We start from the raw sequence: 19,119 nt of genomic DNA, 5'->3' as shown, positions 1-19,119 counted from the left end.
CATCCCATCTGGTTTGCGCTTAGTGGGACTATAATTTGTTTTTCAACAGGACAATGACCCAACACACCTCCAGACTGAGTAAGGGCTATTTGAGAGTGATGGAGTGTTGCATCAGATGACTTGGCTTCCACAATCACCTGACCTCAACCCAATTGAGATGATTTGGGATGAGTTGGACCGCAGAGTGAAGGAAAAGCAGCCAACAAGTGCTCAGCATATGTGGGAACTCCTTCAAGACTGTTGGAAAAGCTGTCATCAAGGGAAAGGGTGCCTACGTTGAATCTAAAATCTGTTTAACACTTTTTTGGTTACTACATGATTCCATGTGTGTTATTTCATAGTTGAGGTCTTCTCTATTTGTACTATTTTCTACATTGTAGAATAGTGAAAAACCCTTGAATGAGTAGGTGTCCAAACTTTTTTTTAAATGGTACTGTATATGGCTACTGACCTCCATTTAATTTAAAAATCAAGACGTGCGCACACACTACTCATTGAAGATTTGTTTTATTTCTTTTTTTCTTGTAAAAACCACAAATGAACAAACAAAAAAGTATTTCTGCAAAACATTTCAGAAAATATTTATATCATTGATTGCAATGCTACAGGCATGTTCCAGGCCCATTGAGCAACTGCAGTAGGGCAACCGACAATTCACCAAGATCGCGTCCCAAATGGTATCCTATTCTCTATATAGTGCACTACTTTTGAAAAAGTAGTGCATTATACTGGGACTAGGGTGCCATTTGGGACGCATCCCATGAGCCCTCCGGTTCAACAATAACATTATGGGTGATAGAGCGAAGGGATGAACAAAACGTTACACCTCTGAAAAGGACTGACAGAAAGGAAAGAGATGAATACGACAGGAGGAAAATATTCTGTCAAATGAGGGAATTCGAAGACTATAACGTTAAGACCTGTAGTGGCTGGTAGTGAGAAAAGGGAGTCAAGTAAAACTGAAGAGAGACTATGTATTCGTCCCAAATAGCACCCTGTTCCCTATATAGTGTACTACTTTTGAACTAGGGCTCCATTTGGGACGCACCCTAATGAGCGATACAGTACGGTTTTCATCCAACAAAACTCACGGCTGTGAGCGTATCAAACGGAGAGGGGTGAGGATGGTGCGAAAAGGAGGGACAGCGGGGCGGGGGGGTTTCTAGGACAGGTTTGGCACCCGTTCGACGGCTCGGTTTCCCAAGGAGTCCATGGAAAGTTCAGCATAGAGTCTAGACCTAGTGGGACACCAGTCATGTCCGGAATCTTCTCCAGTCCCATTCCCTCTGAAATCTATACCGATTCACTCTACCGCTTTGTGGGACCACATCGTACAAACACGCACATTCAATCCTTCGGGTTCCCATTTTCAGCCATCTAGCGTGAACAACACTAACAAGTGTCTGTGCTATTCATAACTCCTAACCCGCCTAATAAACACATGATGCTGCAACAGCACAGTCTACCCTCTCCCTCCACCAAACCCCCATGTCTTCCTTCTATCACCCTAAGTGAGGAGTGTGAACGTCTTTTCACCCTTTTCTTGCCCCCCCTTTTCTGGAGCGCTTGTTCTCCGTATCGGGGGAGGGGTGCTTGCTGCTCCCCCTCTCTCCCCCCTGCCTGGCTGGTGTGGGGTCTCTGTGCCCCTTGCGCAGGGGTACGAACGAGAGGGGGGGTCAGTTATGATATCCTCTGGATGAGTTTCTCCTCCGTCATACAGAACAGGACGCAGTGAGAGAGGTCCGAGATGAAGCCCTCACAGCCCCGCCGCGTCACACCTTTGCAGCCCCGCAGGTCCAGCAGCACCAGGCCAGACGCTCTCTTCAGGTACGCCAGACAGCCGTCCGTCAGCTTGTTACAGCCTGGGGGAGGAGGAGGGCTGTGACACAGGTAGAGGCATACAACCTGTACGAGGGAAATGAGTGTGTGTACTTGCGAGGTTGATCTCAGGGATTGCGATGTGTGTGTGTGTATGTGTGTACCTCCAAGGTCAATCTCTATGTTTTTCATGGGATGTGTGTGTGCCTACCTGAGAGGTTGATCTCCGTGAGTGTGTTACGCGTGTGTGTGCCGGCGGCGGTGAGCAGGCAGACTGACTGGTCCGTGAGGTCTCCGCAGTGAGCCAGGTCCAGCCGCTCTAGCAGGGGCATGTGACGGAGAATCAGCCTCAGGGTGGAGTCACTGATGTCCAGGCCGGCTAGACGCAGCACCACACAGCCACGCAGCCGAGACCGACTGTCACAGCCTGCAGGGAGAGAGGGGTTAGATACAGTACACCCTTCAATACAAATACTTACTTGCCAACCCAACCGCCTAAAACACTAGATTCATTTATCATAGGTGAGGTAGCTAGATAATTCCCCAAAAGAAACCACTACACACGCGCGCCCACAAACCGGTGGCCTGCTGCAGTTATAACAGCCTGTCGGAAAAGAAGAGAGAGATGTAACTCCTAACACCTCAGTCAGTTAATATTGACTAGTGACCTGGTGGTGTGACCAGGTCCCTGATCTGGGTGTCTTTGACCCCCTCTGCCCAGCGCAGGTCCAGGGTACGGAGGCACGGCAGGCTGGGGGTGGACAAGGCTGACATAGACGACCAGGAGCAACCTGCTATCATCAACTCTTTCAGACCTGAGAGAGGAGAGGAGGAAGGTTAATTCATCTTGCATTTTTCAGGTGTGTGTGTGTGTACCGGACAGGCAGCAGGGTTGAGGTGTGTGTGTCCTACCTGGCAGGCGGTGTATGAGCAGGGTGATCTGTTTCTTGGAAACGGGGGTCCAGGAGAGGTCCAGGGAGGTGGGCTGGCGTTTGATGATGCCCTGCAGGGCCTGGGAGGAGAGCGAGGGACAACGCGATACATCCACACCACTCCAGAGACGCTTGTCACAACTCCTACAGAGAGGAGAGAGAAGGAGAAGGGCAGGAAAGGAGAGGGGGAATCCAGCAGGGTGGGGATGGGGGGGTGAAGATATGAGGATCTGGACACAGTCTTGTTGGATGTCTCCCGTTTCTGGTTCAACAAAGCTCAAGTATTTTCCCAGCCATAAAAATGACATCACCGTCTCATCCTCGGGTGTAAAAAAAAAACTGCTTTATGGAGAAGCCCCATAGAAAGTGTCCTTTAGTCCACCGATTACGGAGACAGTCATGCAACTTTATCGGATGAAAAATCCTAAAACTGCATTGAAGCAGAAACGGGAAATAAACTCCTTTATCTGTAGAAACAATAAGTAGGGCTGGTAATTGCCAGGGAGCTCACCATGTGATATTATCGCGACACTTCGGTGCCGATGAGATTCTATTTGTAACGCGATTCGATACTGCGATTTTAATGCGATTCGATGTTCCAAACGTTTTGCTCAGAGAGCCACGAGAAAACGAGTTTTAAATCAGTCATGGAAATAAGTGCTGAAAACAAAATTTGCGGAGAACAAGCTATAAAGGAAAAACAAGCACAAAAATAATATCCCAATATGCAACTGTATAGCACCCCCCACCCAATCACTAAAACAAGCCATGCGAATGGTTGTGAATGTTACTCTAATAACAGAGGGACGGGTGTGACTCACCATTTGTACCAGGCCTTACAGACAGTCATACAGCTAGCCAGCTCGGCTCTGCTCAGGTAAAGGAACACCGCCACCCACACCTCCTTCTCCCCTCCTTTCTCATTTCCTACATCCTTGAAGGAGGGCAGCGACAAGAGCGAGGAAGGAGAGTGGGAGGAGTGGGGAGGAGGGGTGGGGGAGGCCGAGGAGTCTGAGGAGGAAGGAGAGGCAGTGTCCCTCTCCCTGTCTGCTGTGTCGCCGTGGGGATTGTTGATACGGTGACGAGGCGGCCGGCCGACTGGATTCTTGGCGGGCTGGGCCAGGCCATTGCCGGCGGCGACCGTGCCGTTTTTGTGCCGCGTCTTCCCGAGGGTTTTATGCTGGACGTAACCTGGACCGCCGCCGTGGGTTCTGGGAGACATGGCGGCCTCCAGCTTGGGTACGATGGAGCCGGGGTGGCGTTTAGCCCTTGGGGGGCGCTGTAGGGTCACGGTCAGGTACGAGCCATTTAGGAAGTCGTCGTTAAGGTCAGACACCAGGAGAACAGGAGGCTCTGGTTCGGAGTCTGACTGGTTCTCGTCGTCTTCCTCATCCTCATCTTCATCGTCCACGTCCTCATCCTCCCCCTCCAGGTCCCGGGCCGAGCTGTCTTCCTCATCGTCTTCATCGTCGTCTTCCTCGTCGTCCGTTCTCCTCCGCCTGCGGCGTGGCCGGTGGTCTTTATGCCGGTGGTGATGCTGCGGATCTTCCTCGCTGTCGTCATCTTCATCATCATCATCATCGTTGTCGTCCTCCTCTGACTCGTCCCTGCGTCTCTGCATCCTGGTGCCTCCCCGGAGGCGCACTCTCCCGCCTCTCTCCCTGTCCCCTCGCCCCACCCCCCCTCTGCCACGCCTCATCTTCAGGGAGGAGTGAGGGGCCAGCCCGCTCCCACGGCCTGCCCCTCTGTGGGAGGAGCCTCTCCAAATGCCTCGCCTCCCAGTCCCGTACCCTCTTCGAGAGGCGGAACCACTGCCGCGAGGGCGTGGTCCGGACATCTTCCTTCCCGCGCCGCCGCCTCCTCCGCCCCTGGATCCTTCATCATCATCATCATCCTCATCATCGTCGTCATCATCATCATCGCTGCCCGAGTCATCGCTGTGACCACCGCGACGGTAGATCTTAGCTATGCGGCCGTCGAGATACGAAGAAGACTTGCGTTTCTGGAAGGAGAGAGGGAGGATAGGAGGGAGAGAACAAAGTATCCGTTAGGGTAAGGATGAAAAACGGTCTTCGGTTTAATTGAATAAATTTTTATTGGCTGGCATGCTTACCGCGTGTAACATTTTATTCTTGTCCCCTTTCACCTGAAATCAAAAAACAAATAAAAAACATCAATGCAACAGAAACTCACTGTTCATTGAATACTGTAACATCTCTGTTGACATAATGCTGCACTGTGAAGACAGACAAGAACATTCACATCACAAGCCGCCGTTTCTCTCACTCAACCTCTGCATGCTTTGGGCTTTCGTTCAGGCTACAAACACTTTCTGCTCCACAAATACTGTCTCATATGGACTAGACCTGGGTTCAAAGGGTTGAAAACCTCGAAATACTTTTGAGTTTGCCCGGAGTGCAAGATGTGCAGATTTGGGACTATTCTATTGGAACATTAAGCTAGGGAAGCTCAAAACAAGAACAGATAAAGTATTTGAAATGACTTAAAACTCAGGTCTGATATCAACCCTAAAGCAAAGGGTTCTGCATTCGCCCAGTATTTGTGGAGCCCAAAGCACCACGTCTCCCCCAGCCCCTCCCCTCGTCAGTCAGAGCAGCGATAGGCGCGTGATGATGATGTAACGGGCGGGGGGAAGGACGGTGGCGGCGGTAGGCCTCTCACCCTCTTCCTGCGCCCGCTTGCCCATCTCCCCGCCCGCTTGAGGCCGCGCTGCTGTGGTAGTAGCTGACCAGGGGAGGGAAGGGGCGCCTCTGAGGACCAGGAGGAGGAGGAGGGGGGGTGGTTGGGAACCAGCCCTGGGTGTAGCAGTAACGCCCTGCCCCAGCCCTCGTCCCCCAACCCAGGAGCGGAGCCTGGCTCCATGGAGACCCCTAAAGGCCCCTGGGAGGAGGAGAGGGCGGCGGGGGAGAGGGGGCTTGCGCCAGCGCAGAGGCCAACGGACGCCCCGCTGTCGTCATCATCATCGGTACCCGAAGACTGACACACAGCACAGGGAGAGAGTCACGGCCGTTAGCTCGCCGGGACACAGTGGTGTGTGTGTGTGAGAGAGAGCGTGTAGATAAAGGAGGAGGGTCTACCTCAGTATCGGTGATTCCCAGAACACATTTGGGACACTCCCAGCAGCTGGGCAGATCGGTGTTCACCACACCCTCCCCTGTTACCTAGAGAGACAGAGAGAGAGCGAGAGGTGGAGGGAGAGAGGAAAGGGTGGTTAGAGGTATAGAGCATTTTGTTTGAGAACAAAAAGAAAGAGGTAAGAGGGAGAGTTTAACCTCCATCTGTACTGATGTCACAAGACAACAACAAAAAAGTGATTGTGTGTGTGGTCATGCATGTTTGAATGCGGATTAGATTGCGAGAGCTCTGGTGAGTAAGATGAAGCTGAAACTTGAAGGTAAAGTATAGTTTGAGGAGTGTGTCGGGGGTTACCTTGAGGCAGGCGGGGTGGGCTATCTGGGCACAGTTGGAACACTCCATGAGGGTGAGGGCGAAGACTGGCCCCTCTCCTCCCTCCTGGTTCCCCTCTCCACAGAGCTCACACACCACTGACAGGGGCAGACCCGGCTGGGGGAGAGAGAGAGAGAGGAGTTAATACACAGAGACTAGTATATTCTGTCAGAATGAATCAAACACACACACACACACACACACACAGTATACTAGCTGGGAAACAGATAGATAAGGACACAGGCATCAAATCCAAGCAGTAAGTGACACACACAGCTAGCAGAGGGAGAGTGACAATGCTTCGACTGTACAAATCTGACAGCTCACACAGATCAAACACACCCCCCTCTTTCTCTCACCGCCAGACACTGTCGGAGCACGCAGGTCTGTTTGAGTTTCCCCGGCCCGCCAAACTTCTTCATGTCCCTGCAGAAGTTACAGTCCCCGCACTCCGTCCTGACGCAGGCCTCGCAGCGCTTACACCGCACGCGCCGCCGCCGCAGCACGGACATGGAGGAGGCGGGCTTCTGGGGTCGCGGGGTCACCACCGTGGCAGACAGCTTGGGACGAGCCACCGGGGGAGGAGGGGGAGGAGGCTGGTACCACGACGGCTGGAAGGGTGGGGGGGGTGAGAATGAATGGGATAAAGATACATTCAAAGTTTTTGGAGGCGAAGGAAGGAAACAGTCCAGCACAAGGCTTAATCTCTGTCTGGAAAAGCATCCCTCTGTGGATTAAATGACCCTTCGAATTTGAGAGTCAGATAAGTAACATGGATTTTAAGCGTTTGAGGTGTGGAGGAGTCATGGCATGAACGTGGCATGATTCGCTCTCGTCTTATGACAATGTACAGTACACGCGTGTTAACCCTTCAGACTTGTGGCTAGAGGCCTATATGGACAGGGCTACATTGAAATGGTTCTCACAGAACAAAATGCATAAGAATGGTAGCAACAGTTATGGGTTATGATGGGAAAATGATTCAACCAAAGTTGAGGACAACAGTTTACCTGACAAGATTGAATCCAAACATTAAACTTGATTTTATGTGCATTTTACATTTACTGTAATCTGGATACTTCAGTAACATTATTTAAATATATTTTTCAATAATTATTATTCAATTCAATGCACTTTTATGTGAAGAGTCTTCAACTATATAAAGGTCCTTTTTGAGCTCTGCTAGTTGTGCCGCTGAGGAACTAGAGCAAGTACCAGTACACTTGTAGATGATTTGTTTGGAACACAGCCCTGTGTCCCCGCCATCACACAATTACTGCTGTCCAAAAACATCTCATTATAAACTGCAGTCTGGGTCAAGTGGGCATCACTTGAAAACTTGTTTCTACTGCCAACATGACTGGCTAAGTTGTCAAATACGATCTTACGGTGTCAGGCTTTCACACGGCAATTCAGAGAAACAGATCGGAATTTCGGTGTGTGTAGAACGGAGTCGGGAGTGCATTCGTGTGCCTAGAAATTCTCTTCACGATAGACAAACATACCCTGTTCTGAACAGAATGAGCCTATGACACCATGCCATCTTATACATCAAACAGTGATCATTCACGCTGTATATGACATGAGTTTTATATGGAAATGTGCAGTTCACATTTGGACCCAGGTGTTTGGCTTGTATGATGTCAAAGCTGTATTTATTATCAACCTCAACACTTCATCTTTCAAAATACATTGAGTCCTCATAATTTAAAATGCATTTCCGTGACTCAGACGACCCCCCCCCCCAAAAAGGAGGGGTGGGGAGGTCAACTCCTTGCCGTGCGGTGCTCAAGTTTATAATGGCTGTCAGGAGCCGTGAAGTGGACAACCTGAGCTCTGACGTCAGGTACAGCATGTTACCGTACAGCCGCTGGCGTCCCAATTAAGGCGCTTCTCAGTGGCCAAACCTGCCAATCTGAACCCGTTTATGGCGACGAGTGTAAACGGTTACTATGAGCACGTGACTGAATGTGGCGTGTCCTTCTCACCCTAGTGGGCCACTTGACGATGGGCTTCCCAGTGTAGGACAGTTTGGGGATGTCATTAGCATGCTCCTTCAGCAGGGCCTTAAGAGAGGACAGGAAGGTTAATACGTGAACAAAAAAGACACACACACTTTATAATACATGCCAATCATCAGACGCATCTAAAGTGACTTACAGTCAGCCCTGCATGCATCCATTTTGATATTAGGATATTTAACTCTTGTCAGACACACCCCGTACCCACCCTGATGTCGTGCAGCAGCGCGGGAGCATTGTGTATGCCCGCCGGGACACAGTTCTTCTGTGAGGGCAGCGACTCCAGCTTCCCCAGCAGGTTCCACAGACCCTCCAGCTCAAAGGGCGTCAGGTGAACCTTCACCCCGGGCTTAGAGCCCCGCGTCGGGGGAGCCTCCTCTTCATCCTCCCTCTGGGTGTGGCCGTTGACGGACTCACAGGTGGAGGGTCTCTCGTAAGACCTGGGGGGGCAGACGGAGAGATTAAGAGGCGGAGCTGGAAAGAGAAGGCACTTCACGGAGCAATTCAAGGTTTGTAGTCTAACACGTAATACGGAGAACGCACGCCTCAAGCTATAGATCTCGTGTTGTCATTCACACGTAATCACCTAATATAGAGTAATGATGGTTAGAGAAGTGTTGGGGGGGTGAGAGGGAGGGATGGGGGGGGGTGAGAGCGAGAACAGAGAAACAAAGAGACAGAAACAGAGAGAGGGTAGTGTTGGCACTGACCGATGCCCAGGGAATGTTTCTGGAAGTCAGGCGTGAGGTAGGAAGTGTTGGTCAGACTGAAGAGGTATCTCTCCAACACGTACCAACACATCTCATAGTAGAACGGGTAACGGAACTTGGCTGGTACCTGCACAGACACCAAGTTCAACTTATTAGTAACCTCCACTACATACATAGGAACTTCTCTTCTACGAGTGCTCAGGAATAAAAACATTCAGTACATTTAGGAGAGAGAGATTAAATGGGAGAATGTGTGTGTGTGTGTGACCCACCCGTGTCCTGTCCTCAATGCTGTAGATGTTGAGTTGCATGGGGATGTTGAAGCTGTGGAGAAAGTTCCCCCCAAACACCAGGGTGTCCACTGGAGTGTAGACCGCATGGATCCATCCTGACAGGACACAAACAAAGATCAACATCAGAAACAGGAACAGACAAGGTTGAAGTTCAAACGGCTAAATATCTGTATGTGCCAAAGCACAAGTACAATTCAAAGTGTATTTATTATGGATCCCCATTAGCTGCTGCCAAGGCATTACAATACATGTACACCAGATTTCACTACATATTAAGTGGGTACCTGAAGGGATCATGAAGGTATAGCCCTGCTTCAGCTCTATCCTCTGACAGTCCTGGGCCTTGTCTCCCAGGAAGATGTCTCCCTGTTTCCCTGACAACACCCAGTCCTCATACAGCTCCAGGTTCTGAGGCGTGGGCGGGATCAGCCAGAACACCTGACAGGAAGCAAGGGGTCAGAGGTAAGAAGTGTGGGGAAACAAGAGTTGCTCTTACTCGAATCTCAAGTCGTAGGGGTCCGACTCTTAAGTCGAGACTCGAGTCAAGTCTTGCAGTGTGAGATTAAGTCGCCCGCTCTTACCTTGCCTCCCCGCAGTATGTGGTACCAGACCGAGGAACCTCCGAAGTCAATGTGGAAGTCCGTGTAGCAGCCCTGCACACTCATTAGACAGTACCTGGAACAGAGGTTGGAGGAGGGAAAAGGGGGAAGGAGAATGCAGTTGATGAGGGAGAGGGTCTCACTTCTGCATGTCTGTGATGGGAGTTGGCAGAGCCTGAAGACCCTGGTCAATAGTTGTGCACTACATAGGGAATAGCGTGCCATTTGGGGACACATTTGAGCCTTACTTCTGCACTTTGGGGTACTGCATGTCTGTGATGGAGTTGGTGGAGTCTCTCTGTCTCTCCTTCAGGTGCCGAGGCCACATGTTGTCCACCCAGTCTATGATGTCCACCTGATAAGATACACAGGAGGTGGTAAGAACAGACAGGAGGGTGTGTGTGCGCTGATATGCGTGTCTGCGTGCTAATATGCCTGTGTGTGTGTCTCAGACTGGCAAACGCGGGCCTCCGGATCAGGATTGTCAGCTCGGTGTGTGTGTGTGTGAGTGCCCGTGCGTTCCTATGTGTATATATATATCAGACTGACCGATGTAGGCCTCTGGACCAGGTTCTCCAGTTTGGTGTGGCTAAACTCCAGGCTGATGACGTTGTAGAGTTTGTCCCTCTGGGAGGGGGGCGTCTCGTAGTAACGTCGCCACTGGGCCATAGACATCTCTATACCCTTCTGAGTGCTCACATCCATAACATCGATCATACGCCTGCTGCCTGGGAGAGGCAAGGGGGGGGGACAGAGGAGGGGGACAGAGATGGGTGACACGGTGAGGGGAGGAACAAAGGAGAGAAAGAGAGAGACAAAAAGGTGAGAGGAAAAGGTCAGTGTATTTAGTGTTTTATTGGGATCCCCATTAACTGTTGCTGAAGCAGCAACTCTTCCTGAACGTGAAATAATACAGAACATCAACGAACAAGAACAGCTCAAGGACTGAACGACACCAATTTAAAATGAGAACAGGACAACAAAAATGTCCTGCTGACAGGTACCCACACACCAGTACATGTACAGTACATTCTAAAAGTATTCAGACACGTTGCCCGTTTCCACTTTTTGTAACGTTACAGCCTTATTCACAAATGGATCAAATCTACACACAATACCCCATAATGGCAAAGCAAAAACAGGTATAGATTTTTTGGGGGGTAATTTATTAAAAATAAAAAACAGAAATACGTTATTTACATAAGAATTCAGACCCTTTGCTAAGAGATTTGAAATTGAGCTCAGGTGCATCCTGTTTCCATTGATAATCTTTGTGATGTATCGATAACTTGATTGGAGTCCACCTGTGGTAAATTCCATTGAATGTACATGATTTGGAAAGACACCCACCTGTCTAAAAGGTGGACAGTCATGTCAGAGCAAAAGCTAAGCCATGAGGTCGAAGGTATTGTCTGTAGAGCTCCGAGACAGGATTGTGTCGAGGCACAGATCTGGAGAAGGGTACCAAAACATTCCTGCAGCATTGTAGGTCCTCAATAACACATTGGCCTCCATCATCCTTAAATGGAAGAATTAAGGAACCACCAAGACTCTTCCTAGAGCTGGCCGCCCGGCCAAAACTGAGTAATCAGGGGAAAAGGGCATTGGTCAGGGAGGTGACCAAGAACCAAATGGTCACCAACAGAGCTTGAATTCCTCTGTGGAGATGGGAAAATCTTCCAGAAGGACAATCATCTCTGCAGTACTCCACCAATCATACATTTATGGTAGAGTGGCCAGACAGAAGCCACTCATCAGTAAAAGGCACATGACAGCCCTCTTGGAGTTTTCCAAAAAGCACCTAAAAGACTCTCAGACCATGAAAAACAAGATTCTCTGGTCTGATGAAACCAAGATTGAACTCTTTGGCCTGAATGCCAAGCGTCATGTCTGGAAGAAACCCGGGACACCATCCCTATGGTGAAAAATGGTGGTGGCATCATGCAGTGGGGATGTTTTTCAACGGCACGGACTAGGAGACTTGTCAGGATCGAGGGAAAGATGAATGGAGAAAAGTACAGAGAACCTTGATGAAAACCTGCTCCAGAGTGCTCAGACTGTTCACCTTCCAACAGGACATCGACCCTAAGCACACAGCCAAGACAACGCAGGAGTGGCTTTGGGACAAGTCTCTGAATATCCTTGAGTGGCCCAGCCAGAGCCCGGGTTGGAACCAGATCAAACATCTTTGGAGACATGAAAATAGCTGTGCAGCGATGCTCCCCATCTAACCTGACAATGCATAAAAACCTGTTTTTGCCTTTTCATTATGGGGTACTTCATCAATTTTAGAATACGACTAACGTGATAAAATGTGGGGAAAGTGAAGGGGTCTGAATACTGGCTATCAGTTAATTAGGTCAGATCGGGAGAGGCCTTGTTCTGTGAGGTCTTGTTTTGAAGCAACATTTTTTGCGGTTTGCTTGAGTCATTTGAGATGGGTGTTCCATGAAATAATGGCTCCATAGAATACTGTGCGTTGCCTTGAATTTGTTCTCGATTTGGGGACTGAAGAGACCCCTGGTGGCATGTCTGGTGGGTAAGTACACCTGTCAGAGCTATATGTAAAATGATTATACAACCAATTTGGAAATTAACACTATTTCTCACAAGAATTGATGCATTCAATCTCTCCTGTACTTTGAGCAGAGAGAGACTGACATGCAGACAGTTGACATAAGCCCTCTGTGCACATTGAAGGGCAAGACATGCTGCTCTGCTCTGGGCCAGCTGCAGATTTTCTAGGGCCAGCTGCAGATTTTCTAAGTCCTTCTTTGCAGCACTTGACCATATCACTATTAGATCAAACTAGAGCCTGCAGGCTTGTTTGGTCGACTGTGTTGTTAAAAATGGGAGGGAGGGAAATAAAGGAGATGAGTAAATGAGGGAGTGTTAAAAAGCCAAAAGAAATGGAGGAAGAGTTAGCATAGAGATAGAGTGTGGGTGAAGGAGAGAAGTTGGAAAAAAGGGGAAGAGGCGTGTTTGGATAGAAACACTGGAGGGTGGAATCTTACCAACAAATATCTTGACGTCGTTCACACTGAAGTCTGGATCTGGCATCCTTTAGAGAACACAACAAACCGGGGTTACATATTACTCAAGGAGACTTACAGACTAACACAATTTCAGCCATTCTAATTGCCGCAGAGAGAATAAAGCGAGTGCGTTTCCAACAGAGTTTGGAGGGGGGGACTGACTTGATACCCAGTCCGTCTGGCTTCTCAAAGATGATCGGGTCCCTCAACCCACCTCTTTGGATGTACTCAAACGTGAGGTCTGGAAAAACCACACACACAAGATAATCCATAAACTAAACAGGAATCCTCAAAGCTACTCAAGTTTGTAACCCGATAGCATACTACTACTGTCAAAAGACGTGCATTATATTGGGAATAGGGTGCAATTTCAGACGCAGCCAATGTCTCCAATATTTAGCCACAGCCAAACCCTCCACTGTAGGACACAGATGTAGGATTACGATGACCCCCAACACTGACCTTTCCCCTCCATGCGTTTCACCCTGTCTGAGGTGAACCTTTCGCTCCTCAACTTCTCCTCCAGGTCAAAGGTCCTCTTCCCCTCGATCTCGTCGTCCGAGATACCATCGTCATGGTAGCGCCGCCTCGTGCCCGACCGCTGGAGTGAGGAGGGGGAAGAGGAAAGAGATGAGGGGGGAGCAAAATAGAATAGGAAAGAGGAATGTGAGGAAGAGGGAATAAAGAGCAGAGATTTACCTCAATGTGTTCAACAGCTGTAAACCCTTTAAATCCCATTGAGCACTATTTTAGGGTATTTACGGTACTTTGTAAGTTAGGCTTAATATACTTCTAGGTTCTTTAAGGGCTTTCTGTCAAATGTAATGCTACTTAAAGACAGCAGTGTTAGGCTGTGTTAACAATGCTCCCACACAGTTGCCTGCTGCTCCCTCCTACAAAAAGAAACCTGCTCTCGTGCCAAGAGATTGAAGTTGGAATACAACAACACACACTGGGGCAAGGAAGAATGAACATACCCATATCAACCCCATATCAACACAGACAACACACAGTACATTGATGTTCAGACTAGGGTATCAATTCTCTAATGTAGCCTATATTAATTTCCCCTCACACTGACTCTCCCTTCTCTCGGGGATGGGGGGATAAAGCGAGAGGGAGAGAAAGAACAGGGGGGGGTACTTGGAACCTTTCTTTACCCAGTGCTTCAAGGGCACAACAGATGATAGAAGGATAATATCCCACCCTCCCCTAAACCTGACTTAAGGACCATGCCCCTTTCCCCTGCTCCTCCGCTCAATGTTGTCAACCTAGGTTTATAAGATATTAGGTAGAAGTCCATAGATTTTAAGTTTGTAACGCAGCTGGCAACACAAGTTCACGAGGACACATAAAATTTGGATAAATATGAGGGAAAAAAAGGATCTAGTTATCCAATGTCCACCCCAACTCATCCTCAAGAACACATGCTAGGTTATAGTAAACCCCCTTTTAGTGTCCATCCATTCTCACCGCCTTGCATTGGGTTGACAGCTTCAATGATTAAAAAAGCATGGTGAGTTCAAAGGGGACTTTTCAAAAAACCTAGGTAGGTAATAAAATGAAAGCAATCTGTCTGACATTTAGGCCCCCATAAAATTGTTAATTTTTGGCCTGAATCCACATAATCCCCCCCCCCCCAAATTCCATTTTCTCAGTTTTGTTTGTTTTTCCATGTTTCTGTTAAAATGTTTATAATAAAAAATGTAAAAAGTTTAAGAAATACAACATTTAATGTTCTAAGTGCACAACAATGGATACACCACATCAGGAGACTGATTTTTCCAAGACCTCAAAAGTAAAGACATTTTTAATTATCGGGATATATATTATATATATTTAATTATGGGTGTAGTTACCCTTTAAAGCAAGTGTGCATGTCCTTTGGTTAGCAGTGTTTCTATAGCGCTCATGTGATTGCAGAGTCTGCAAAAACAAATGGCCATTGGATTGACGCAATTAATCATGATATAATTCTGCCAGAAAGGCAGAGGCTACTTTTTGATTAACATTAAACTGAGAGGGTTTTTCAGAAAGTCTTTCCATCTACCAGCAGATGGTTATCATTAGCAGTATCGCTAACAGCTACACAAAGTGGACCAGGGAGTGGGCCAGGGTTGCCATAGCAATGCACCAGCTGACCCTGGGAGGGAGGAGGGGGGGGAGCAGCCCAGAGCTCAGTGACAACAATAAGAGATGTCGGAGAACGCAATCTCTCCGCCCGTCTTACACATACAAACATCCTCAGCTGGCCCTGAACACACACACACCTCTAAACAGCTTCAGCCTGAACATGACACACACAACTCAACATGACACAACAACATGACCGCACAATGTGAAACGACCTCGCTGTATTGTCCACAAGTCAGCCACAAGCCAATGCCACTCCACAGCAGGACATTAAACAGCACGAGTATCCACCGCTGTAGCAGCCAAATCAGTGACACCAGATGCAGCACGAGGCACCTGCCCTACCTCCAATATCTCACTGCCCATCTGCCAGCCGCCGCAATCCTCCTTGGCTCCGGGCAGCCCAGCCCTTCAAAAAGACAACCCTGGCCCAGTAAATTCAAAATCCATTATCCATCTTTAAGCCTGGTTTGACGAGAGAGCTTTGTTCCATTCAGGCGGTTTGGTAGAGGAGACGGAAACAACGGCATTGCAGTGAATTGCAACGAGCGGCGTAATGCAGTGCGCCTGTCCGTCTGTACTCCCCTGGGCCAGTGCCCAGTGGACAGTGGCTGCGTGTAACCAAATGGCTCCCTAGATAGTACACGACGTAGGGAATAGGGTGCCATTGGAGACACAGACAATGACACAGCATACCGTCTCTCAGCGACGCACTACGCTGCCACAGCACCCGGCGAAACCAACGACCTTTAACGAAGACATCACACAGACCAGCTGCTGGTCACACACACACTGCAGTGTCCAGCTCCAACTAGTATTCCCAAGGCGGGAACTCAGCTTGCATGACGACAAACTCTAGAGAGAGAAACAGTCTGGAGGGGTGCGGGGGGGTCCGTCTGGGAGATGCCTTGGCTGCGGAACGAAGGACAGCCATAGCCCCTGTCTAGATCCTGGGTCTCCAGGCCACCCACTCACTCAGCTACTGAAGAAACAATGGACGACCCTGAGCTACACAATCCCACCACAACGCCTGAGCAACCAGAGTGGGTAAGGGCCGACGCAGTATCTAACCGCATTGTCCATGTTTATTATCAAAGATCGTCGCCAAGAGACGGTGGGTCTCGGAAGCAGTACAAGCAGGGCTACAGATGCTCTCTCTCCCCCTCACTGCAGCAATCCAGTATCCTCTAAATTTTATTCTATTTCTCTCCTTTTCTCTTGCCCTTTCCCTCTCTTGCAGTGCACCTTGGGGAATCCTGTGGGATGGAGAGAGACTCGACACACCTCGCACCTTCAGTGTCACCATTACACCCCTCTTCCTCTCCTTATCTTTCTTCCTCCTCTTTTCCCACATCCCTTCGTAGTGCAGCAGCATCTCTGTTCGCCATCCTCCGCTCCCCCTCGTCTCTCTTTTTAGAGTGGAAAAAAGGCCTGCGGTCTATCCAGCTCTGTCATCCTTTCGCCTCTGCAGTACCCCCCCACATCATCATCATCATCTCCTTCATCCGCATCTCTGCTCACATGGCCAGTCAGGCAGCCAGCCTCTCCAGTAACAACTTCTCTCGCTTCACACAGAGCAGACAGCGTGCTCTCACCAGTGTCCTCTCCACTCACACACACACACACCCCACCTCCCTCCAATCCACTTACACCGTTGTACTGCATGCAATATGCCTTCTGGAGATGCATGGCTCAAAGTGGCTCCCTAACAGAACAGAGACTAAGAGATGTAGACCTGACCACTACTGCCTAAATCTCATCCTATTCATAATTTTAAAAACTTTGTCTCTGCATCAGAGGAGTGATGCTGCCTGGCTACTGCTCTGAGCGATATATGTTCTGCTTCTGCTCTGACAAACGTGACTATCGTCTGAAACGCAACTTTAACAATCACAACACTGTACATTACAAACATAATGTCCACGGTCCACTGTCTAGTAAAAGCCTTTGTGTGTCACCTCACCTGTAACTATCCAGATTCTACACAGTCAGGTAGGCTGAGATCCTAGTCACCTTACTAAACCCTGCAGTACACATTCAAATTCGCTCAACAGGCGTGAAGCCAAGGATACTCCTGTCTGATACCCATAACAAACCAGAAATGCAATTACAATCGAATGCAAAAAAAAGGAAGAAGATTACTCACCTCAAACACAATCAATAATCTTATCTGACATGTTGGACCCTCAATCAAAAAACACACACTGTAACAAAAATGTGCAATATTCCTTTTCAAGGCTTTAGCTAGATCTGACACTAATCCCAGCCATTGCCCAACCCAACCCTGTGATCACTGCTCCAGACATAGTTGATCTGGTCCTCTTTAACCAAATGTCTTCTGTTCGGTTTGCTTTTACAATGTTTTGGCGCGACTGTGACATGATGCACACTCCTGGCAGGGTTTAACCTCCCAAACAATGAACACATGAACCTGGCTCGTCTTAAAATGACACCCGCTTCCCTTTATAATGCACTACTTTTGACCAAAGAGCCTGTTTTCCGTGCTCTCTCAAATTGCAGTCAAGAGTGCCAATATGGACTACATGACACCATCAAGCAAGACAAGTCAGAGACAAACTTCTCAGCTTTTTGGTATTGGTAACAAATTAAATGGTTACTTAGGTGGAAAAAAACACTACAGTTATTCCCATAACCTAAATTATGAGGTATTGGAATTTAAACGTAGACTAGTAACGTCAACTCACTTCCTCTCTGACTGTCTTTAAAATCCCAACATCTCAATCCATATGCATAGTTTAAAAACACAACAAATAATTAAATATCCATACCACGCACTTTTCAACATAGTTAGTGACTACCGGCAGTCCATGCCATTTCAGATCGTTCATCACCAACGTCTAAAGTAACGTTAGCTAAGAACTCTTACTACAGACAAAACAAGGAGACATTGAAATAACGCTGGGCCAACTAGTTACTTACCAGTCGCTTGCTGAACCGTGGTCGACGCTTATCTTCCATATTTTATGGACAGTCACTTGACAGTGGACTGCTTTGGTAGGCGATTCGCCGATACACGTGGGTCCCTGACCGCGCTGTCAAGCTGCTGAACACTACAACTAACTCGTGATTGGAAATATAGTTTGACTTTATTTGACAGAGCTAAGCTAACTTAAACATTGCACTACTAGAAATCAGATGTGTCTACTGTCACTTTGCGGGTTAAAAGCAGCCTTTCAAATCGGACAAACTACATCTAAAATACAGTCAACAATGTAGCCAAGTTAAAGACATTTTGATTTGATTCAACAACACCGTACGAATAAAGAGCTACCGATAGATAATTACTACTAGGACATAGCTAGTGAAATAGTAAAGAGGCTAGCTATCCCCCACTAAAGGGAAGCATTGTTGTCGATCACCAAAACAAAACCCTACCGAGAGAATAGGATTAACAAACAAGTTTTAGTTTGTGTTTATAGCGCCAATATTGCATTTGGGATTATAGTGTGGTTCATTATCTAGCGTTTAGCGTTGTTATAGCTAAAGTTAGCTATAGAGTGTAGCTTACTATTGATACAATTTAGACACTTGTCTGGCTAGTTTTAGGGTGGTGAGGGGGGTGAGGGGGTTACCAGTCCTGGGTTATTTGCGGCAAGTAACGTTAGTTCACACACATTTTCTTATGCTGAACAACAAACTGTTAGCTAAACTAAAACGAACGTCCGAGTTTAAAATGCAACCGCAGACAGCGAGTAACCTATTATTTCCAAGGGAACTTTCCGTTTTGTCTTTTGGAAAACTCCAGCCAAAGAGTTTAGGAAATCGTTAAAAATCGGGTAATATTAAATGACAATTAAGTTCTGTTAAAATCGACAGAGAACGCCGGTTTAAATCGCAGTTATATGTATAATATCCGATAGTCGGCGGTCAGCCATCAGCCGCCATTTTCATCTCGTCACAAAACGCCACTAGTTTCTCAAGACCCGCCTACAACAATAAAATTGTCCAAAGGCAGCAAAGCCGGCGAGGCGCTAAATGGTCGGTAAGTATGTCACTCAGAAATACATTGTCGATAGGGATTGGACAAACATACAGCAAAAAGTGAAAACGACACGTGAATGACCAATTACATTGCAAGTTATTGGACGC

The 19,119-nt window shown here is 48.1% G+C and overlaps 1 protein-coding gene across 1 annotated transcript; it reads right to left on the bottom strand.

Moving 5' to 3' along the window:
- Nucleotides 1-491: 491 nt before the first annotated feature.
- On the bottom strand, nucleotides 492-18,950 carry LOC118362982 (lysine-specific demethylase 2A-like). Its single transcript, XM_052486647.1, has 21 exons — nucleotides 17,950-18,950; nucleotides 13,339-13,477; nucleotides 13,039-13,117; nucleotides 12,856-12,902; nucleotides 10,391-10,569; nucleotides 10,090-10,196; nucleotides 9,824-9,917; nucleotides 9,527-9,680; nucleotides 9,222-9,337; nucleotides 8,946-9,076; nucleotides 8,448-8,679; nucleotides 8,207-8,284; nucleotides 6,578-6,829; nucleotides 6,201-6,335; nucleotides 5,849-5,932; nucleotides 4,864-4,896; nucleotides 3,572-4,752; nucleotides 2,731-2,894; nucleotides 2,487-2,633; nucleotides 2,030-2,245; nucleotides 492-1,862 (listed from the first exon to the last, which is right to left on the bottom strand). Exons 1-21 carry the CDS (start codon nucleotides 17,986-17,988, stop codon nucleotides 1,681-1,683), a joined length of 3,789 nt encoding a protein of 1,262 aa, XP_052342607.1. The 5' UTR covers nucleotides 17,989-18,950; the 3' UTR covers nucleotides 492-1,680.
- Between the last annotated feature and the right edge of the window lie 169 nt (nucleotides 18,951-19,119).

Source organism: Oncorhynchus keta, chromosome 29 (assembly GCF_023373465.1).
Source record: "Oncorhynchus keta strain PuntledgeMale-10-30-2019 chromosome 29, Oket_V2, whole genome shotgun sequence".
Classification (NCBI taxonomy): domain Eukaryota; kingdom Metazoa; phylum Chordata; class Actinopteri; order Salmoniformes; family Salmonidae; genus Oncorhynchus; species Oncorhynchus keta.
The sequence above is the reverse complement of the archived record's forward strand: the minus strand, read 5'-3'. Positions and strand labels throughout refer to the sequence as shown.